At 42.7% G+C, this 23,672-nt stretch overlaps 3 protein-coding genes across 5 annotated transcripts in view; all 3 read right to left on the minus strand.

Moving 5' to 3' along the window:
• The window catches only part of LOC109970409 (acylamino-acid-releasing enzyme), a 12,334-nt gene extending 11,132 nt beyond the window's left edge, over nt 1-1,202 (minus strand). Inside the window, exons 1-2 of one of the 2 annotated variants that reach the window (XM_020617955.1) lie at nt 976-1,202; nt 752-875 (exon numbers count right to left, since the gene is read on the minus strand). In XM_020617955.1, coding sequence (XP_020473611.1) covers nt 752-869 — 118 coding nt within the window. In that variant the 5' untranslated portion in view covers nt 870-875; nt 976-1,202. Of the gene's footprint in view, nt 1-751; nt 879-975 lie in introns of both variants that reach the window. The other variant, XM_020617947.1, reaches the window with a different exon arrangement.
• Nucleotides 1,203-1,494: 292 nt separating this feature from the next.
• ifrd2 (interferon-related developmental regulator 2) lies at nt 1,495-13,415 on the minus strand. Of its 2 annotated transcripts, XM_020617968.1 has the most exons (13): nt 13,047-13,415; nt 12,805-12,962; nt 8,396-8,512; nt 8,133-8,217; nt 7,813-7,937; nt 7,012-7,169; nt 6,034-6,087; nt 5,572-5,750; nt 3,996-4,104; nt 3,686-3,820; nt 3,402-3,530; nt 3,047-3,139; nt 1,495-2,841 (listed from the first exon to the last, which is right to left on the minus strand). In XM_020617968.1, the coding sequence occupies exons 2-13, from the start codon at nt 12,845-12,847 to the stop codon at nt 2,761-2,763; spliced, it is 1,308 nt and encodes a 435-aa protein (XP_020473624.1). In that variant the 5' UTR covers nt 12,848-12,962; nt 13,047-13,415; the 3' UTR covers nt 1,495-2,760. The 2 variants fall into 2 exon arrangements, with proteins under 2 accessions (XP_020473624.1, XP_020473634.1); XM_020617978.1 differs by lacking the exons at nt 12,805-12,962; nt 13,047-13,415 and adding an exon at nt 11,787-11,846.
• Nucleotides 13,416-21,482: 8,067 nt separating this feature from the next.
• The window catches only part of amt (aminomethyltransferase), a 14,161-nt gene continuing 11,971 nt past the window's right edge, over nt 21,483-23,672 (minus strand). The window contains exons 9-10 of the mRNA XM_020617988.1: nt 22,450-22,605; nt 21,483-22,173 (exon numbers count right to left, since the gene is read on the minus strand). Of these exons, the coding sequence (XP_020473644.1) occupies nt 21,998-22,173; nt 22,450-22,605 (332 nt within the window). The 3' untranslated portion in view covers nt 21,483-21,997. The remainder of the gene's footprint in view (nt 22,174-22,449; nt 22,606-23,672) is intronic.

Raw genomic sequence — 23,672 nt, forward strand, 5'->3', positions numbered from 1 at the left:
AAGAAGTCATAAAATCTAAATGAGAATTCAAATATTATTGAGAATGGATATTCCTCTAGAACATCTTTCTATCAAGCACAATATTTCCACCCTATCACGCAAAAACCATGGGGGAATGAATTATTTTCTGAAATTTTCTACAAGCATTCATACAAAACAATTAATTTCCTACCTAGCTTCATGCTAAGTGCGGTGTTGTCTGACCACAGAGAGAATTTTGGCCAACTGTGATACCTAGATGTAACGGGTAATCAATTAATCAGTCGTGTGGTTGCAAAATACAGTATGTTTTATTGCAGGTATAACATATCCTCAGTGTTGTGAAATTTTAAATTGTATGTTTGGTTGTGATTTTTAAAATACTCAAAGAGGTCCAGGCTGTACAGTTTCAATGGTCTGATTCCAATACTAACGAGAATCTGCGCAGCTATCGGACGGATCCCGCAAACAGACGCAGGAAACAGTAGGAAGAATGAGCAGGACAGAGACAGAAAGGCAGAAGACTGGCTGGAATACGGAGTTATTTGTTAATAGACAACGGGAAGGCGTTGTGGTCCCGCAGAACCTTCCATGTGCAGCTTTCCAAGTTGTTGAATGAGTCTTTTCAGACACCCACTGTTTTCCATTATTTACCCCATAACAGCTTGCAGACTGTGAGAACCTGCTCGAATGATCAAATTCATTGTATTAAAGCAAAAGGGCATTTCCTACTTTGCACAACGTTTGTGGAGAGAGGTGAGCAGTGGCTCACCTGCAGTCACGGTGCAGACCCGGAGCTCCGGGACCTGCTCCTCGCACACACTAGCAGAAACAGGCGCAGGGAGGCCGCTCACTTCTCCGTACGCCTCGCTGATTCGTCCGGGCTCCATTCGTGTCTGCTGCCGTACATACGCGCACACAGAGCTCGTAATTAAGTCACCAACCTCAAGTAACTGCCACACAGTCAGTCAACACAAACAACAAGAGCAAACTCACCCCTTTCTTCTTAGCAACTGCGCGGAGGGTTGAAAACAATCGTCTTACTGCAGCTCAGCTCGTGAATTTCTCCGCATGAGTGTCAGTAAATGTATCGCCCGACCTAAACTTGATTCAGCATTTCTTCACAGCTGTTTCCACTCTACCAGCGTCTCCATGTTGATTTCATGAATGGACAATACCACTGTGGTTCAATTTAGAGGGGTGAAGCGGAGCAAAGTGACCGCAAGGTGGCGGCAGAGGACCAGTGTAAATCACTTTTTGCCGTGAGAAAGTTAATTCTAATGCCATTCAAGAATGTGTCAAAGAGCATAATGACATATTTTTTGACCTGGGTTTCAAATAGTTAATGTTTATAATTCTTTATCTTTCAAACTGCACCTGCAAACGTTCTGAAAACCAAAAGTATTATTACAAGGAAACTGTCTTCACACTAGACTGACACTGGCCATTTCTTCTGGTTATCATAATGGTAAAATCATATTATTCTTACTCTAAGTAACCATCCCATTAACATTATGTTGATTAAAATGCATTTTTCCCCACTAAAGCCTTATTCCCCAAATCCGGTCTTAGTGGAATTACAAAAGACAAAGAAAGTGCTCAAATACTTTTATTGCATTTGTTCCATCTCCTGCCCATGCACCTTAGCACCAGAACTACTGACAGTTAAAGCTGTAATATCCCTTTCATTCAGAGGGTAAAACTGGGAAAATGCTAGATCTTCAGAGAACTTTTCAGTAAGTCACTGAAACATCTAGGCAGCTAAGTGCCAAAACACTAAACGTGATGCTGCCACAGTCAGAAGCACAGTGGGTTTTAGATGCCAACATGACCACTAGTAAAAACAGCAGCACCGCCAAAGTCTTCTGATCAGTAGCTCTGGTTAGCAGCCTGTATGTATTTAGTACTGGTCTTTCCATGAATCCCTATGTACAGTATAGCTGCAATACACATCGACAGATCATATGGCCCAGAACCCTGCATTAAAAATACACATGAAAACAAAAATAGAAATTCTTGTCATGTTCACTGTATAATTGTAAACAGGTCTTAGCGTTAAGTTTATTAAAAATCACACAGTACTGCTCCCTTAATAAATTAGAAAGTAAAATACAATTATCCACCAGAAGTGGTTCAAATATTTCTCCTCAAAAAATTCATACAAAGATGTCAATATTAACTTTGATTTCTTTTTTTTTTAATTAGGCATATTCTTAAGTGTTTCATGTCATGGTGGTAAATAAAATTCAGATAAAACACACAAACACCACACACATTTTTTTGAGCTGCACTGTTCATAGTGGGTTTCTGTTTTGGCAGCTGTAGTATCAACTCTGGGTGTAAAGACAGACAAGTGAGATTTGACTGAGCTGTCAAAGCACAGGGCAGCACTTCAAGCTGTGTATCACAAACAATATGCATCAACACCACAGAGGGTTTCAGTGGTGTTCCATGAAGCTTCAAAACATTTGATTCTTATAACGAGACAATATTTTCACTGATAACATTGATTTCCGATATCTGAGTATCCCATTTTATGTGTGCACAATATCGACTCTCCTGTGTGGTTTCCATCCTACATAAAAAAGATGTGTTGTTTCACAGCTGGTGTCCACTTTGAGCTAAGGATAAATGGCCAATCTTGAATCTGGAGAATTGAACCGCAGGTGAAAAAGCCCTATTGAGAGTTCAAGGCTGACAGCTGTTGAAGGCATTGATTTGCATCAGCCTCAGTACAGCCGAACAAGTTCCTCACTCCTCCGTTCACTCCGTCCTCATCTCTTACATGACATCAGCACGTTTGTCCCTGACTTTGTTCCTCTGTTTCGTCCTGGCCTTGAAGGCAGCAGAGTTGAAAAGATGCTGAAGACAAAGACAGTGTAGATAAGTGTGACATTTCTGCTTCTCAGGGTTTAATGGCACAAGACAACTTTTTGAACTTTAGCTATAGCAGTAATAAAGATGTATCATAAATTCAAGAGGAAGAAAAAAAAAATACAACCATGTGTCAGGGTCAGACAGTTCTGGTGTCTGGGCTAAGATTCAGGGCTGGGAAAAATGCTGTTACCTTCTCAAACCGCGAGATCTTGCTGCCTTTAACCGTGGCATCCAGGACAAGGGGAGCACCAAGACCAAAGATGTCTCTCAGTAGTGGGTTAAACTGCACCAAAAAAAAAAAAACCACTGTAATTATTAACGTGCTTTGTGGTCATTAGTGTCCAGACAGCTGAATTTCCTGTTTAGTCTTTATGTTAAGGTGAGATCTTCAACAGTCTGCAGTCATGGAGGATCAAGTGAAATTACCGTTTACCTTCAACATCTAAAATATGGAAAACATCATCCTGAGGTACAAACATACAAGTCATTATTCCTGTGTGAACACATCAAAGCTACATCTGGATTACACTGCAGTGTCTCCTGACCTGTAGATGGTGTCTAACTCCAGACTCCAGGATCTCTTTGAAGGCATCATAGATTCTTCTCCTCATCCAGCTGTCGATGTAAACGCTCTCCACTCCGAACCTGATCTTCTCCTCTGTGAAGTCCTCGTTCTGCAGGACATCACAAAGTCAGAGCAAACAAAAAAAGCAATATGAAGAGTGAACACTTTTCAGTGATGTTTACACTACTGGGAAAAAAAATCAGAGCAGAAGTATACAACCTGAAAATCATAAACAAATATTATCTTTACAGTTATAAAACCGACCTCTATGTAATGTAGCACCTCTCTGAAGATGGAGCGCTGTTTTCTTCTGTCATTCTTGGCTCGATGTTTGTTGCCATCTGTGGCTAAACTCTTCAGACATTCACACAAACTTTCAGTGTCCTCCACCTTGAATTCCTATGCAAACACACACATCAGTGACAAAACTGCACTACAGTAACAACATTAACAAAGATATCTTTAAACCCTGGTTAGAAAGGGGAAAAAGAACATATTGCAATCCCCCATCTTACTTCACAGCCTGAGTGACTTCCCTCCACCTAGTTATGCAAAAGTGTGTACAGTTGTCTACCTCGTCTATATCTCGCCCCAGCTCCACCAACAGGGCAATGGTCTCTCCCACTGCGATCCTGTAGTTAACGTCACTGCTTTGCAGACACGCCTGGAGCTTGGGGAGGTGACTGCAGGGAGGAAGACGGAGAGACAAAGTTAGTTAGCATTACTCACTCCTGATGACCTTTAAATAAAATACAGATATCATGCTCATTAAGCTTAACGCCTGGTTCCAACTACACGATTTAAGCCCAATAACAGACTGACCAACAAACTGTGTCGCACACAACAACCAGTCGCTTTATCTTGTATAGTGTATCATAGTAAGACAACTGATGCTGCGACTAGGACGCCTCACAACATCCTGAAACAAATTCTAGCATGTCAGAATTTTTCCGTCTACAATGTGGTGGGCTGACGCTGACCAACAGGAGCACAGATGGCTCTTCTGTACATCAGTTTTGACATACTGGACCAAACCGTGTTCATTAAATATCACAGAGATACAGCTAACGTCAGCATAGTGACTTTCACAGTCAGCCTTGTGAAACAGCTGCCTTTCAGTTTTATAACCAGCTAAAGATGCTTATTTTAACTGCTACTTCAAGTTCTTTGTGAAGGAGAAACAACACAGGCTGTTGCCCACTTCGGGCACTGCCCAGTTAGAGAGAAACACCTGAAAATAGAAGATAACAACACACACACACACACACACACTTCTTCCTGGTCCCTGGCAAGTGGTGAATGACATCAGGTACCAACGTGTAGTCTGTCATATCCCTTGTCCAAGAATTTATGATTGTAATCGTGCAATCTGACACGGTAAATGGACTTCACACACAACATTCACACACCAATGACAAGAGGCTGCCACACAACGGCGCTAGTCAAGCCACCAGGAGTAATTCGGGGTTCAGGGACACTTAGGCATGCGGGGAGACCGGGAGTCGAACCACCAACTTGCTGGTCAGGAGACGACTGCCCTAGTTGTTGTGTGGACAGTGACCACCGTATCAGACAAACAAATCATGTATCAGATATTTGTTCCTTATTTTTCAGCATTTTGTGTGTAATGTGACTTATTGGGGAGATCAGTAAGATATGTTCATTTATTTATGTCTAGTAAAGTTTACAGACAACATTTAAAAAGTGCAGTCTGCATGTTTACATATGTTTATTACAGTGACTTAGAATCCAGTGAATACTGAGTGTGGTAAAGCCAGATTTGTTTTTATATTCCTGCACTTTAGTTTGATGTTTACAACAGGCCTTTTTGACACTTTATGTTGGCATGTATTGCATGTTTTCAAGAACAAATCATTCAGTCTTCTAGTGTAATTGAAGTGTTTAAATAAAAATGTCATTCATATAAATTCATACATCATTTAATTTCATCAAATAACATGCCTGGTCTTATGTTAAATCTAATATTATGTTGCTCATACTATATAATGCCTTAGTGCTTGTCTTTGGCTTGAAGTTTAATATAATCACAATTAGATTTGCTCAAATCGTTCAGCCCTACTGAGGACTTTTAAACCTTGGGATTTAACTCTCTAGTCACCGTGAGGCAGATATTTCTCCATTTTACTCACAGGTCGAGCAACACAGTCAGTCTAGATGCGGGACAGAGGGTGACCAGTAGTGACCAGGCCTGCAGGGCGGTGCTGTGGAGCACTGGACTCCCAGGTTTGGGTGTGGGCAGCGTTCCTTCTCTGTTGGGGTATGAAGACATGAAGATGCTCTCCAGAAGGGCCAATGACTTGATCAAATCCTGAACAGGTTCGGTGACATTAAGGGAACAAAGAGAGAAAGAATGTAATGAGGAAGGTGATGTATAACAACACAACAGCCAATACAGCTACTGTTAACCTGCCCCACATTTGATAATAATAATTTGACAATTATCATGGGATGTTTTTGAAGGTTCGTACTGATATACATTAGGTGTGGAGGTAACAATGAGTAGACTGAAAGCTTGAACTATTCTTCACAATTTTGTTCCTCTAACCCACTGCAAGACCTCAAGAGTGCCATGAGTGGCGAGTAGTCCTCACCTCTCCGTTTTGGGCAGCAGAGACATAACAGCACATCCCCAGAGCTCTGGCACACTGCAGGATAAGTCAAATAAGCAGACATGTAGTTAAACAAGGACAGACACAGCCGCTGTGATTATTTGGAAAAACTTTGCTCCCTGTGTTCTTTTTAAAGTGACTGATATAGCTCTGAATCCTCCCTAGATTGTCCAACATGATTCCTCTACTCATAATTGTGAAATAGTTGACTTATTTTTGGCTAATAAGGTTGTGAATGTTAGAGCTTCAATTTCCCACCATCTCCTTGCAACCTCATGAGTTGAAGCACTTTGAGCCAGTTTTGTTGTTTATATTAGAAGAACCTGTTTCACACATGAAACCTCCTTCTTTGCCCTTTGGATCTTTTTCCTGTAAGTTTTTTTTAAAACATTTTTCTGCCATTGGTCCAGTGTCTGGTGTTATGTTTCAAGGGCATTAGTTTTTGTAAGGACACTACTGTCCAATAGTGAAGTTATTGAATATTTTTCCCAATAAAAATTTACCAAAATTATACTAAAGCACATTTTCTCCAAACTAAGTGCTGTAGTACAATCAGCAGACAGCCATTAATGTGCAAAGTAATTCCAGTAGCACTACACCGAGTAAGAGTAACATTATTGAATATGTTTGTCCTTAACGCTGCCTACTGAATTCCTGAGCTATGACTCACAATTGAGGTGAGTGTGAGATCAGCTGGCTGGAAGAAATCCATTTGAAGGAACTCATGGCTGAAACAAGACCAGCAAAGTTGCCATTATGCTGCAACTTTTGTCACACAGAGTACTGGATGACATGCTGCAGTCCGCAGGACTCATTTCTGATCCACATACATGTATGAATGTTCATGCTTTAAGACTTTAATTTTCTGCTGTTCGTTTTCTCCCCCAGGAGATTCTGTGAAAAATAAGCCTGAACCCTATGTTTCGCACAACAGCAGAGGAGTTTCATGTCATTACTCACACTGTGGCGAGCTGCTATGCTGGCGCTGTTGTCATTTAAGATGGTGGTGAGGATGGGGCGAAGCATCTTGAAGCCCTCCTCTGCCTCATCTCCACCCTCCAGCTGGATACAGAACAGGGCGAAGACTGTGGCCGCCGCTGCCTGTTCCTCTCCACTGCCTGGACACAGGAAGGGAACAGGAGAACAACCAAAAGTGATCATGTTCTGTTACTGCATGTGTTGTTGACTGCGTTTCTGCTCCACATTAGGAAAGTGAAGAGTCATATTTTCAGCACTAACACTTATAAGGCACACTGCAGTCTACAGTGCTTCTGTTGTTATTCCAGCTTCTCTACCCTGTGTCAAAGCCGGAGCGATATATTAGCTCAGCTATAAGAAGTGTTTTTAGAACAGCAGGTTGTTATTTCAGTCAGCCATGGAGGAGCAAGACCTCTATACATCATCTGTAGTTGATGACGATGGCAATAAAACAGATGCGACGAGTTGTCGTCGGAAATTCTGAACCACACAATGCCATCTTCCAGCTGTAGGGATTTCTCATGTGGTCGACAGTATAAGCATTGGTTTGCAATTTTCAACAGCAAATAAGAAAAATACAAGGATGTTGTTGACACCAAGGAATGTTTTTGGATTCGTTTGAGGCATGTAGCATCGACTGCAGTTAACCTTTGTTGTACTTAGCCCCATAGCACTCAGTTTTGAGTCTGCCTCTGAAAACCCTCGGTTCAAAGGTCTATGAGTCTATAACACCTCTTATATCGATTAATACGATGGAAAACATGCATCTCTGTTCTGTCCGACCTTTCTTAAGGCTTCTTTCCAGGCAGTCACTGATAGTGAGGCGTCTCTCCGTCAGGAAGTCGTACAACACTCTGGAGGAGAAGGCCTGCCGTAAAGACTCAAGGCCTGCGAGACGGGTCTTAGCGCTGAGACACAGAGATGAGAGAAGAGTGTTAAGGAGAATAATGGTGAACAGAGGGTTTTCCTGGTAACATTGCTTCCTGAGATAACCACTGCAGTTTGCTGCTGCAGACACATTTATCTTCCCGTTTTGTCTTTCTTGACATTTTCTAGTTCTACTATTTGTAGCGACTTGATGAAAGAAAAAAATAAAACCACACCTCTTATCCATCAGGTTGTCTATACAGTGTTTGAGTTTGTCCTCTGTTTCATCCTGGGCAGTCTGCTCATCCACCTGCTCACCACCTGTTTGGCACACACACAGTTGATTTGTATGGATTCTGGTACAAGTTTAAAGAGAAAATACTGAATAAACCTTGTGAGATTTATTCTCCCACTCCCTAATGCAAATCAAAATGCGTTTATTTACTTAATAAATAATAGTTTTAACAAGTGAAAGTGGTATCTGCAGTGATATACTAACCTGTGCTCTCTTCCAGTACAGACGTGCTTTCGCTGGCACTGCTGTAGTGACTGAGAATATCAGATGTCAGCTCATCATCGCTGGCACCCGACTCTCCCTTCACCCCATTTTTAACACCTAGAGAAGAAAACAAAGAGGGAGAAAAGTGAGACGTAGAAAATAATAAGGAAGGAAGGACATGCTATATTTAAATGAGATGTTAACAGCTCAACTGAAAACATGGACTCTGGTTATGTCAAGGAAGCAAATGTGAACATTGGTACTGGATCAGGGCAGCACAGTGGTGCAGTGGTTAGCACCGTTGCCTCACAGCGAGAAGGTTGTGGGTTCGGGCCCCACCTGGGACCCTTCTGTGTGGAGTTTGCATGTTCTCCCCGTGCTTGCGTGGGTTCTCTCCGGTACTCTGGCTTCCTCCCACAGTCCAAAGACATGCAGCTTAGGTTGATTGGTGTCTCTAAATTGCCCATAGGAGTGCGTGTGTGGTTGTTCGTCTGTGTGTTAGCCCTGCCTGCAATGGACTGGCGACCTGTCCAGGGTGTACCCCCCCTTTGTCTGATTGCCGGCCGGCCGGCTGGCATTGCCCCCCGACCTCGTTCAGGGACTAAGCAGTAGAAAATGAATCCCTGAATCATGATGCGGGTTAACAGCCGACTGTATGGCTGTCGCTAGGTGAAAGGTGACTCAAAGTAGGCCAACCTAGACATTGTGGAGCATCGCTACCATATGGTGATGACTGATGAGCTCATAGAGACAGAGTTCATGAAGCTTAAAGAATCAGGAAATAATGAGCAACACTAATAATGAGCAAAAGGTTTCCAAACAAACAAGGGGCTGTAGTGTGGTTGGGATACAACCATTATTTCCTCCATTATCTGTCTGCAATACATTGGAGTGCACAAAAATAGCACAAACACCTTACAGAATTACTACAATGCTATAAAGTACAAGATCCCTGCAATAAATAGCAAGATTGAAAAGCTTACAGTAGTGACTTCTGGTGACTAGAGGAGCCATTTCATTTCTTCTGTGGCACTGTTTAACTGGATGTACTTGCAACAGTACAATGAAAAGGCAGAAAACTACCAAGCAGTAATTATTCCTATGAGAGGGTAAGCAGCCTCAAATATAGATGGTTATTTATGAAAGTGAAATGAAAATACCAAGAGGCGGCAGCCACATTTAAACCAGAATTTGGCTGAAGGCCATTTGCCAGCAGTGAGTAATGGCATGTTGATGGAAACTGACTGTAGGCTTCATTTGCTCAGCTGCCTTTGTCAGTAACTATTCCCCAGTAGGATTTATCTTAGAAGATATTTCTACATGAGATTGTTTTCATTTGTGACAATCAGTCTCCTCCAACATACAAAAATCACCAGCGCCCTTCAGATTGCTGCATCATTTATATATGACGTGATTGCAACTACGCAAAGTGACTCAAGATTAAAAAAAAATATCAGAGCTCTTACACCGGGATGGCTAAAACACATTTCTATAGATTACATTCACTGTCATTTTATGTGATATAATGGCAAGCAGAAGAACATACAAATTTTCTTTTGGCAATTCCCTGTTGTCTTCAGTGCTACCAGATGGTAATTAGTGTTTTAAAGTTTTCACAGCTCTGGCCTGTGTGTATGCGAAGGAAGGGGAAAGTCTGTTACACAGAGCTTGAATAGAATGGAGGGGTGTAGAAGCCAGGAAGCTTAAGCTACGCTAACCCTCAGGTTCCTGCTGGCTCAGGACTTTCTACTGTTGGTGGATTAGAGGAAACCAGAGTGTACGATCCAGAATGGTCAGACCACGTATGTCTCTGTGTGCGCATGTTCAGGTCAACCAGGACAGTCGAGTTAACCCAGAGGTCACAGTTACTGCCAAAAACATCAGCACCCCTGCATTTGTCAGATAACGCACCATTCTGCCAGAAACTTGTTTCAATCACTAATTTGATGGTATTCTCTCATTATACGTAATAATTGTTAACATTCATACAGATTTTTACTCGCATATGTGAGTGAAACACTCGCCCCACGAAGTCCTGCATACGGACGGGTAATGACATGACCACATATTGTGTGGGAAGAAGAAAAGCCTCAAATGGTCACGGAAGATTAACGGAGTTAAAGCTTAATGCAATCATAGCAAAAAGCACATATTAAAAGATCGATTATGGTCCATTCAAAGGTGACAGTAGCAGTAACATTTATTAATCTTATGTAGCTTTGCAGCATGTAGCTTTGACCTCTCACTGTAGGCTGCCGCTTGTGAAATACTGTGCAAGTGAGCTACTTGTGCAGCCAGACATGCAGAGGAAGAAAGTGTAACCTAAAACAAAATCTGTTTTTCCCCTCATTAAAAGACATCAGCACACACACACACACCTCAGTTATGTGAAATGTCAGCTCTGTGCCAGGGCTTGCATGTTGTCTTCACTTTGCTACACTATGCTTACAATGCAATCACTCACACAGAAGTGGCTCTGCTACATCACAACAGAGCCAAAGTCAGATCATGGAAACAAAACTGCTTCAATCATAAACTGTTCTGTAGGAAAACTGAATAAGAAAGCCTTTACTTTCAAAGGTACAGCAGGCTGTTTTTCTAGAGAAACAAAGACTGAGCAGCAGAAACTATCCTCTATAATCTCATCAACAAAAAAATTCAGAGTGAAGGATGAAAATGAAAAAATATCTGAATATACAATTAGGATCATACATCCAACACCCACAATAACAACAGCAGAAACCTGTTTCGATTTTAACAACTTCATAAATGCAATATCAGATTCTGCACAAAGTCATTTCAGTTGCCTCACTTGTGCAAATATCAAGATAAACAAACATGACAACTGGGTAGGGGCCACAAAGAGTCATAATGGCACAGTAACAAACTAAATCGGCTCCTCAGTGTAAAAAAACAAAACAAAAAATAAAATAAAATAGCACTGTAGTGATAAGCTCAGTATCAAGAATGTCACATTGACATGACATTACATATGGATAAGAGAGAGAAAGAACAAAGTAACTGCTTAAATCCAAACTCTTCCGGTGTACTCACATTCAGTAAGAGAGAGGCTGGGTAATTGAACAGCCACTTCTAAGAGCAAAGCTGAACTGATGTGAAGGTCGGGTGAGCAAAGTCTTCCTTTAAGGTCCAGTGATGATCATCTTTAAATAGCTACAAATCTCAGCATGACGGTGGTGTCCAAGCGTGACATGCATGAGGACTGAAGAAACTCAGCAATGAGTTGAATGTATGAGGAAAGAGTTACAACTTTTCAGTACAAACATATGGTGGGTTATCAGGCACGAGTAGCTGCTGGGGTTAGCGCATGCCCTGTAGTAGCTCATAGACAAGGCTCGACAAGACTGAGGTCAAGGGTCAGAGAGGTTACCTTTCATCAGCGATGCTTTAGCCGACATCTGCAGCTGAAGAACCTCCTGACGAAGAGAGCCTGGAGATGATGGAGGTAAACGGATGGATGAAGGATTGAGGAATGGTGAACAGATGAATGAGTGGCCATAAAGGAAAAGAACAGATATGACCTCCATTTTCCCACTCATGAAATGCTGCATAAAAACTATTCCTATGATGCATAATTAATACTAATCCTGCACCACTTGTAGCCCAAGCCATAAATGATAAAATAACACAGCTTTCAAATATTTTTTTATTGCCAATTCACTATATGTGCAGGATATACAAAAAAATCGAAATACCGTTTCTCTCTCACCTAATATTTGCAAATGCAACCAGACTTAAATCATTCCCTATGACTCCCAGTCCTTTTTAATCCAGCAGAAAACTACACTACACAAAAGCGCGCATGTGTGTGCATTGACTCTAGCACGTGTGAGCTTCCGGGATAACGTCACTCCATAAAATTTGAAAGCATTAGGTACTTGGAGGCGCATGCGCACCACTGTGCATAGGTTTAAAACTCACTGAATATCTGTACTTTCCAGGCAGCAACATAAGTGCACTGAGAAGAGCTCAAATTCGTGTGTGAATGTACTGGGACAACCCGCTGCACTTGTTGCATGGGTTATTCCTCTTAGAGGGCGCTCACCTACCTGTTTAAGTGGGGTAGCATTGCTGCTAAAAATAACACGTGCTTACCCTTAACCCTGCAAATGTAGCTTTAGGAAGCCAGGGCCCTGAATGTTAGGCAGTCTACAAAACCATTTCAAAGGCAAGCAGTTAAAGTTAGTGGAACAGCTTGTTGCTTGTCTGTCTTATCGTTGATGCCATATGGCAGAGAAATCTAAACTGCCACCGCTAAAGGTGTGGCGACCAAGCTATACAGTGACAATGACACTTTTATTGTTACTGTCATATTCAGTCATTGCATTCCTGTTGGTTTCTTGCCAAAAGCTGGGTGGTGAGTTAGAATGGCCGCTGCTGCTACTTACCCGGCTTACCGGAGCCACGTTTCCCCTTTTTACTCCGTGGCATTTCGAGCAGCGCTGATACACCAGTTCGCAAGAAAGCTAACTCGGGCTAACTAGCTCGGGTTAGCTTGCTTTCAGTCAAACTGCGAAGTCCGCTCCTCGCAGATTTGATTGGACAGCTGGTATGAAGGCAGTAGACGGCGTAACAGTCACTGTGGTTTGTCTCAAAAGCAGTGTAAAGAAAAAAGCTCCAGAGATCCCACCTTCGTCGCACTTAGCCGGCGATGGCTAGCGTCCTTTCCTCGCACCAACCACCTCCTTCACGTTCCGCGACTCTCCAATTCTGGAATAAAGGCTTGTCCGGTGGGGAAAATCACTTCCCTCAACGGTTTTCACAATGTATTATCTATGATTGTCCCCGGGTAATCTATACCTAATGCCACGTTGAGACGGTAAATGTTTTTTCAAATGTTTGGGACGGAGTTCTGAACACGCTGCTTTTGCCAAGTCCACCATTTTCCCTCAGTAGCTACTGATCAGGCCGGGAGCCGGGGTTGCCAACGCCTCAGTAAGGAAATTAGCTATTGGCTGTCCGAAAAGTCGCTATGTGATTTGCATAATTGACCATTCGCATGTAATTGCAATGGACTTTCCTACAGAGAAGAGAGGAATAATGTCGTGGGGGAGACAAAAAGTGACAAAAAGAAAACTAAATATTTTTTGAACTACAAATGAACTTTCTTCTGTTGATTCTTGTTTTTTGTTTTTTTAATTTTGCCATTGAAATAGGCCACAACTTCTCAAAATAACTTCATGACTTTGTCTAGACCCACATTACATTTTTCATTATTATGAATTTTGTCCATCTATTTTGTTCTGTATTGTTAGATGTTTGAATATCAAATTTAATCAAAAGACTGTTGTGTGGGGTGGAATTGTAACTATAACATTTTAAACATTTTTTGTGTGTAGACGGTTTTAACTTGACAACATTAACAATCTAAATGGACCAAAAAGAGACAATAGAAAAAACTGTCAATGGCAATGTGAGAAAATGATGGTAACTAGTCTGGCCCTAATAAAGGTTAATTATTTGTTTGTTTGTTTTTTCACATACACACACCCATCCCCCCATTTGAAGTTTGTAGTGAAGTATTTTGAAGTGAGTAGCAGCAGTAGAGTCTGAGAAAGCAGCTCTACATGCTTCCCCAATGTGATCACATGCCAGCATGGAGCAGTGTTCAGCAATAGCTAATGCCATGGAGGCTTCAGTCTTTATTGCATAGTAATTTTTTTTTTTACTCATTAATGGCAGCTTGCTTTGGGTGGAACAATTATAAGGCTTTGCCTTTTGAGTATGTTTTTGAGTTGTCATGTGTGTTTTTTTATATATATCACAAAGTTTGGCATAGAAATCAGCCTTACAATATGCAGTATGCCCATGTATCATCTCCAATAAATGGCTTCAACCAGCCTTTGAATTCAGGGCTTGATTCCCACTCCTTTCTGTATTTTTTAATGTACACTTTAAACTGAGACATGATGAGCTAACTAGCTAGATGTTTAGCTTATGTCACAGAGAGGCACACACACTGTAGATGAGGTAAGTGACGGACACTGTATGAGTCAAATGCAGTGATTTATTTTACTGTGACAGTTAAGAAACATTTACATTAGACAAGCAACGCTGGACAGAGGCATTCGCATCTGTCAGAGAGCGCACTTCACCGCCAGACCTCGCACCTCCTATTCCTCCTTGTTCCTAGACAAACTCCCCCACTGAAAACAACAGCGGCAATGACGGGAGGTGGGGAACATGTGTGAATCCACGGCCGGACACAGCGGCCCTTTTCAGAGCCACCTCCATCTCCATAAAGAGCAGATTCCTGACAGTCTTTTCTCCTCTTTCTCTGAGTGTGCACTGTCTTTTTACACACACGCTTCCCCACCACACAGCTCTCCCCTGGCACAGTCTGTGCTGAGGGATGCACTGAACACAACTCATTCTCTCCCCGTTGTTACATCTAACAAAGCATTCTCCAGTAAAGGAAGTAAATTCATCTTATCTGGGTTTATAATGTAGCTACGCAGATAATGTAGACTATAACCAGTTATACTTCATAGCCAAAATGCTATTTCAAGGCCTTCACTGATTGATAGAGCCAAAATTAATAATTTTTTAATTGTTTTAGTTGTATTCTATTTTTTGTCATTACAAAATATAGTTGTTTTTTTTTTGTTTTTTTTTTTAGTGGCTGTGGTACCATTTTCATTTTCATTCTCTCCTTCTAACCCCATGAGTCAGCACTGTGAATTGTTATGCAGCCTGTATGAGTCTGTAAAAAAGACAGAGAGAGAGAGACTGTTTGTAGCCTACAGCTTCAGGGACATATTCAGTTTCCTGGTTTTGAAGTAGCCTATTTCACCAAACTAACAATAGGTGATTTTGGTCTTTATTTTTTAATGTTCTTCAGTAACCTCGGGTTGTTGCTGATTTTGTAATTTCCCTCATCTTTCTGTTTCTTTTACCTCTGTTGCCCTTGTTTCTCCCTCTGCTCCCTGCCGTGTCTCTCCCCATGAACGGCTCAGTGAGTTGCCCAGCCTGGCAAAAAACTGGATTAAGTGTATTCAAAGGTACAGCCAGTGTGTGCACGCCCCGCATACGGCGTGGTGTTAGCATGTACCTTGACCTCCACCCCTCCCCAGCAGATTCTCCATCAGCCTCTCCATCTGTAAAAACGAGCTGGGTGAAGCAACTGTAAACATTTAGAGCTTAACATACTTAACATACCTACTTGTCTAAATGAAAACAATGAGAAATGAGCAACGTTTTTCATTCATCTTCTACCGTTTAATCCCTGAACGGGGTCACGGGGGGCAATCAGGCGAAGGCAGGGTACACCCTGGACAGGTTGCCAATCCATCGCAGGGCTAACACATAGATGAACAACCACACACGCACACCTATGGGCAATTTAGAGACACCAATCAACCTAAGCTGCATATCTTTGGACTGCGGGAGGAAGCCGGAGTACCCGGAGAGAACCCACGCAAGCAGGGGGGAGAATATGCAAACTCCACACAGAAAGGTCCCGGGTGGGGCCCGAACCCGGAGCCTTCTTCCTGTGAGGCAACAGTGCTAACCACTGCGCCACCATGCTGCCCAAAGCAAAGTTTTTATCTTTTAATAATCAGTTAAATGCGAGTGATGATTTAACGTGGGGGAAACCGGAGCTGCATATCTTTGGACTGTGGGAGGAAGCCGGAGTACCCGGAGAGAACCCACGCAAGCAGGGGGGAGAATATGCAAACTCCACACAGAAAGGTCCCAGGTGGGGCCCGAACCCGGAGCCTTCTTCCTGTGAGGCAACAGTGCTAACCACTGCGCCACCATGCTGCCCAAAGCAAAGTTTTTATCTTTTATTAAACAGTTAAATGAGAGTGATGATTTAACGTGGGGGAAACCGGAGCTCCCGGAGTAAAACCCACAACACCGGAAAGTGTTTTCTTTCCTAAGATGACCTACTTTCTGAAGGGTTTGCAGACTAACTTGCGCACATTGGAAAAGAACCTGCAAATGCCTTTCTTTGGTGGCTTAGGATTCATTACATGCTTTTTGAAAGTGGCGGCAATGTGATCTTCAAATAATGTTTCACTCATATACAGTTTCAGCACCACCATTTTATCCCCGATGATGTCCTTGTACACAGTTTTGTCCAGGCGTTCGAATGTTTTTCCATTATAGTCAAATTTTTCGCACTCTAGGAGAGCAAATGTCTTTTCAAACAGTCGCTCGGCAAGGATTTCCGGATTGCCCCGGTTTGGGACACCTGCTTTTCTCATAAACCTTGAAAACAGCTTATTAACAGCTGTATATATATACAATCTTTTTATCCTTTCCTCCTCAGATGCGACCCCTGTACCCTTCATTTCCTGCTCAGACGTGACCCCTGTCCCTGTTGCCTCCTGCTCAGACGTGACCCCTGTCCCCGTCATTTCCTCCTCAGACGTGACTCCTGTCCCCGTCGTTTCCTCCTCAGAGGTGACTGTTTCTGCCTCAATTATCAAGGATGACTGAGAAGACTGAGAAGACTGAGATTTTTTGGTTATGCACGTCTTCACTAGCTCCACGAGCTTGTCCAGCTGGGTCCTGAACAACAACCTCATCCTGCTGAGGAAACTCAGCACTGTGTCCCTTATTTCGTCACAGGGGACACACTGTGGCGCATCATTTACCACTGAGATGGGGCTGTCTGATCTTGTGATGCTCTGTGATCTTAACTCGGCCACATAATCCTGCAGTACGCCACAGAGCTCCTCCGTAATTGCTGAGGCCTCCTCACTGTCAACAGGGTCTTCCAAGCAAAGGGGGATATGTTCCTCTTCTGAGGCAAAGGGGGAATATTCATGTGCTGATTTGTCAAACAGCGAGGTCACTCGAGCCATGTGAGATCGCAGTGCACTGGTGTCTCCGGTGTGGCAGGAACATTTTTTCCGTAGCTGTGCCATGATTTTATAAAATGAAGCTTTGGCATACAGCTTGGTTAAACTCAGCTTACATTTTCTGAGCCCTTCAGTGAGGCAACAGGTGGTGGTGAATTTCTGAGTATCTGTCTCATCCATGCACTCCATTTTAACTGTCACCTCAGCAGTCTCATCTGAGATTACGTTAATTTCGAGGGAGTGCTCAAATTCCAGAAGTCCTGCTGTTTCCTCAGACGTGACTCCTGTTGTTTCCTCCTCAGAGGTGACTGTTTCTGCCTCAATTATCAAGGATGACTGAGAAGACTGAGAAGACTGAGATTTTTTGGTTATGCACGTCTTCACTAGCTCCACGAGCTTGTCCAGCTGGGTCCTGAACAACAACCTCATCCTGCTGAGGAAACTCAGCACTGTGTCCCTTATTTCGTCACAGGGGACACACTGTGGCGCATCATTTACCACTGAGATGGGGCTGTCTGATCTTGTGATGCTCTGTGATCTTAACTCGGCCACATAATCCTGCAGTACGCCACAGAGCTCCTCCGTAATTGCTGAGGCCTCCTCACTGTCAACAGGGTCTTCCAAGCAAAGGGGGATATGTTCCTCTTCTGAGGCAAAGGGGGAATATTCATGTGCTGATTTGTCAAACAGCGAGGTCACTCGAGCCATGTGAGATCGCAGTGCACTGGTGTCTCCGGTGTGGCAGGAACATTTTTTCCGTAGCTGTGCCATGATTTTATAAAATGAAGCTTTGGCATACAGCTTGGTTAAACTCAGCTTACATTTTCTGAGCCCTTCAGTGAGGCAACAGGTGGTGGTGAATTTCTGAGTATCTGTCTCATCCATGCACTCCATTTTAACTGTCACCTCAGCAGTCTCATCTGAGATTACGTTAATTTCGAGGGAGTGCTCAAATTCCAGAAGTCCTGCTGTTTCCTCAGACGTGACTCCTGTTGTTTCCTCCTCAGAGGTGACTGTTTCTGCCTCAATTATCAAGGATGACTGAGAAGACTGAGAAGACTGAGATTTTTTGGTTATGCACGTCTTCACTAGCTCCACGAGCTTGTCCAGCTGGGTCCTGAACAACAACCTCATCCTGCTGAGGAAACTCAGCACTGTGTCCCTTATTTCGTCACAGGGGACACACTGTGGCGCATCATTTACCACTGAGATGGGGCTGTCTGATCTTGTGATGCTCTGTGATCTTAACTCGGCCACATAATCCTGCAGTACGCCACAGAGCTCCTCCGTAATTGCTGAGGCCTCCTCACTGTCAACAGGGTCTTCCAAGCAAAGGGGGATATGTTCCTCTTCTGAGGCAAAGGGGGAATATTCATGTGCTGATTTGTCAAACAGCGAGGTCACTCGAGCCATGTGAGATCGCAGTGCACTGGTGTCTCGGGTGTGGCAGGAACATTTTTTCCGTAGCTGTGCCATGATTTTATAAAATGAAGCTTTGGCATACAGCTTGGTTAAACTCAGCTTACATTTTCTGAGCCCTTCAGTGAGGCAACAGGTGGTGGTGAATTTCTGAGTATCTGTCTCATCCATGCTCTCCATTTTAACTGTCACCTCAGCAGTCTCATCTGAGATTACGTTAATTTCGAGGGAGTGCTCAAATTCCAGAAGTCCTGCTGTTTCCTTCTGATATTGCTCTAATGAGACTTCCTGTTTGTCGTCCTCAAACGTTTCTTTTGTAATTAAGGGGCTCTCTAGAGGGGCGCGCACTCTTCTCTGTTTACGTGGACGACATGTGCACATCGACTTCAGTTTCGTCTTTAGCATGTCTAAGACATAACAAACCATGTCCAAAATTTTTCTTGCAAGACTCACACGCGGTCCTTTAACGGGCTCCGCGGTGTCTTCGTCAGAGGAGAAGCTTTCAACTTCTGTAACCTCCTCCTGGGCGGCCAAGGTCGCCAGGATCTCGGATTGGGCACTGTGTAACTCTGTTTCATTGTTAAGACCCTCATCAATAATCTGAGGCAGGACGTTGCTCAGATTGGACAGCACTTGATCTTTAGAGCTGCATTCTGTTATGCCCCGAATAGCCTCGTGGAAACGTGTGCCCAAGCATCGAATCAGGCGCAGGGTGGTCGTTGTCACCAGGCCTTGTGTGTCCTCGTCCACCTGTCTTTCCGCAGCAACGGTCTGGACAAGGGACTGGACCTCTGGGCGAAGTGCTTCCACCATTAAATCAAGCAAAGCCTCGGTTTGAACGCTTTTTTCCATATTTAAACTGGTCTTTACACTATTAAATATTATATTCAATTTGATAGTTTTTTTTTGTTAAACTCGATAATTAAGCGTGTTACTCTTATCTAATCTAGTCGGGGTCTGACCAAGTCTGGGTCCACTGGCTACACTACAAATGTAGGATCTAGAAATGACGTCATTAGAATGACATGAAAGGACATATTTTTCCTACGTCGTTAACTTAGCAACGGTTGCTAGGTCCCAGTCTAAGTTACCACAACGGTTGCTAGGTCCCAGTCTAAGTTACCAGGAAGTAGTTAGTTAGTTAGTACAGGTATTTTAGGCCTATAAGTGTACTGAAAATACATAAAATTTAAACAGAAATGCAATTCCATTAACATCAGACTGTTTTTGTGAACAAACTTAAGAGATTTATTTAACTGCTGTTATGAAACATTGATCTATGGACCGACCCTTGATACGTTTTTTTTATTACTGTATAAAATCATATCTATCAGTTCAATTCAAAGGGGGCTTTATTGGCATGGACGTAGTTTCAATAAACAATGTTGCCAAAGAAAAACAAGATAAAACAAACAAACATTTAGATTGATATATGGTACTCATCATGGGTGTGTGTTTGTTATAAGGGACAGAGGGACTACAGAAGGGTTTTAAAGTGAAGCCCAGTGAGCATGATACAGGATAGAAAGTTCTGCTGTAATATACAGCTTTACAAATCCATGCATTTATCGCCTTTGACCGTTTATGACATATATATTAGAACAGATATGGAACATAGAGCTCAATCTTTTTCATTCCCCTTAAGTGGAGAGAGACACTTAGGGGGAATGGAAAAGAGCAAAAGGTCAGTTTAGTGAAAATGTACTCACGGGTCTGAGGATATTTAAATATGAATTTAAATTAAAACAACATTTTGATAAAGATTTTTCTGTTCTTTATATTTCCTTGCCCTTGTGGCCCCAATTCTGCTCCATACTCAGGGGCCCCCCCATACACTTCCCCTGGCGAACTGACCACAGACGTCTAATGTAAAGAACCATTTCTTGAACACAAAATGTATGTTATTTGCATATCAGTGTCAATTTCAAAATAAATCAAAAACAGATCACAGGTAAATGAAAAGAAATTTGTCTTTATTAGAGAAAAAATATATTCTCATCAGATAAAAAATGTTAATTAAAATCTTTACAAAGTCCACATACACACACACCTTCAAAGCAACCTATAAATTGGTAGTCTGCATTCAAGTTTTTTTTTTTTATAATGATATACAGAGCTCTATAGAAAGTGCAAAGACAAGGTCCTAGCTTAATGTACTTAATGTAGAAATTACATTTCTTTAGTAAATAACATCTTCTCAAGTTCATCTATCATTGTACCACCTGTAAACTTCTCTTCTACATATTACTAACAGTCTTAGAAACTGGGCAAGTTTATCTAATATGGTAATTGGGTTATATCAACCAAATTAATGAGAGCACCCTCAAAATCCCCAAAAAGAAGTTGTTGAGAAAATTTCCTAATTAAAACAAAATACCAGTTCCACAAACTTTGTGTTGTGTTACTTTTGTGTTGAAAGGATCATGGAGCTGTCCTTGTTTGTCCTCCCATCATCAAACGGTTTATGACTAGCAAACAATTAACGGAAATTTGGCATGTAGTAAACAAGACCTATTTGAAATGTTTTGTTTTTTGTTCCAGCAGTTCATTCATTCATTTTCTACCGCTTAGTCCCTGAACGGGGTCATGGGAGCCAATCCCGGCCGGCAATCGGGCGAAGGTGGGGTACACCCTGGACAGGTCGCCAATCCGTCGCAGGGCTAACACATAGACGAACAACCACACACGCACTCCTATGGGCAATTTAGAGACACCAATCAACCTAAGCTGCATGTCTTTGGACTGTGGGTGGGAGCCGGAGCACCCACGCAAGCACAGGGAAAACATGCAAACTCCACACAGGTCCCGGGTGGGGCCCGAACGCGGAACCTTCTCGCTGTGAGGCAACGGTGCTAACCACTGCGCCACCGTGCTGTCCTGGTCCAGCAGTGACAAATAAAAATGATGCTTCATTAACAAAACTTATATTCTACAGCAAAAGAATAATTAAATATTAGTGTTTAATGGATACATGCTTTTTCATTTTGTTTTCTTACTGAAAGTGCGGCAATTTGATTGTGTTGAACCTGTTGTCCACTTACACAATAGAAAGAGCATAACAGAACATCTGTGCAAGTCCACACTGGAGTCATATACACACATTCTCAAACTCAACCACGCTGCTTGTAATAAATTGCTCATTATTTATTACACATCTATCCATGAAACCATGTTATTCATACTGTATTTTTTAAACTCACCCAGGTAGAATACTGACTGCTATTTAAATTGTCCTGCACATAGTACTTGGACTTCCCTTGTGTTTCAGATTGAATGTCTATGATAAAAATGAAAAGCAAATGACTGTGACTGATGACATTAGACCAGCACACCTATCTATATGTGGATGTACTTATCCATAAAAATAGTTGGTGGGGACAAAGGGCATCTTGCTGACTGTGGCAGGCACTGCTTTCTTCCTGACCTCAACCTGGAGAGCAGTTTCATTCTTAGCGAATGCCGCATCCACATAAGCCATAGCAATGTTCTTTTTCAGACACGGAGAGGGGCAGCCACTGGTCACCTTGCCTAAATAAAACAGAAGAGAAAAGGTAATTCGTTGGACATCTCTGTCTGACCCTCTTTCTGGCTACAGCTTCAGAGAAAAACCGATCCAGAACAAAACTGATCAAAAGACATTTCTGCCCAATTCTGTGCTTGGGATTTTTTTCTCAAACAGCAAACAGACTAGGTTGACCGTCCTTGCACTTTACATTCACTCATCAATATGTTCCCCTGCTGTTAATTAAAGCAGCTGCCACAGCTCCCTCCTGACCACTACTCCCACAATGTTTGCTTTCTGACCTATGACCTTTCCATCAGGGCTGAGAACGGGCGTGTGTTGCCTGACAGGGGGGCCAGTGGACACCAGGCCGACTCTCTTCCTGGCTGTCTTGGATTTGATCTGAGGTATGACGATGTCAGCGCCAGGGAAATCCTTGGTCTGGCGCCGTCGCTTTCCTGAGCAGGAGAAAACAAAGCAAATATACAGAACAGACTGAACCGAAGCACAGATACACACAACAACATGCAGGAACATTTACACTTCCTTTTAAAGTTGTGTTGTGAAAGGTGCAAATGCACATTTACAGGCTTTCAACATTTCTGATCTCAGCATATCCTGCTGGCAGCATCAAAAAGATACTTTTCGTCTATAGGTGAATATTGTGTGTGGTAGTGTAATGGTGGTCATTGTGTGGAAAGTTGGTATGAGGGTGCTGATGAGAGAGAGGCTGCTAAGATGTATATTGTTACTATGTGAAAATAAAGTATGTCACAATAATGTGAAAGTACCTCGTAAAAACGAAAAAGTATCTCATTATAGTGAGAACTGTTATTACAAGATACTGAGCAAATGTTTTTTCTCATGGTCAATATGCTGCCATACAGAAAAGTTACAGACAGTGGCTTTAGTATAGGGAAATATGACCTGCATTAACATCCTAAAATACACCATTAAATTACTGAAATAAATAAAGAGATTGAACCCTTTCAGCCACCCTCACCCTGCTCTGTAAGGCCTTTGGACCTCATGATAAAGACTCTGAGTGGCCTCTACGTTTACCTATCTGTACAGTATCTGTAAAATTTAAGTGATAATTGTGTGCTTGACAAAAAAAGTCCAAATAAAGATAGAAAAATTTATATGTTTTGAAATCACCACCCGAACTTAGCCCAAACAAGCAATGTGGGGACGTCCTCCCGTGGGCCCACCACCTGCAGGAGGATCCGTAAGGGGCCGGTGCACAGTGGATTGGGCAGCAGTCGAAGGCAGGGGCCCAGACGACCCGATCGCTGGACACGGAGACTAGCCCTGGGGACATGGAGTGTCACCTCGCTGGTGGGGAAGGAGCCCCAGCTTGTGCAGGAGGTTGAGAGGTACCGGCTATAGTCAGGCTCACCTCCACGCACAGCTTGGGCTCTGGAATCTTACTCCTCGAGAGAGGCTGGGCTCTCTACTACTCTGGAGTTGCCCGCGGTGAGAGGCGGCGGGCTGGTGTGGGCTTGCTCATAGCTCCCCAGCTTAG

This window comes from Monopterus albus, unplaced genomic scaffold, assembly GCF_001952655.1.
Source record: "Monopterus albus unplaced genomic scaffold, M_albus_1.0 scaffold6.1, whole genome shotgun sequence".
Classification (NCBI taxonomy): Eukaryota; Metazoa; Chordata; class Actinopteri; order Synbranchiformes; family Synbranchidae; genus Monopterus; species Monopterus albus.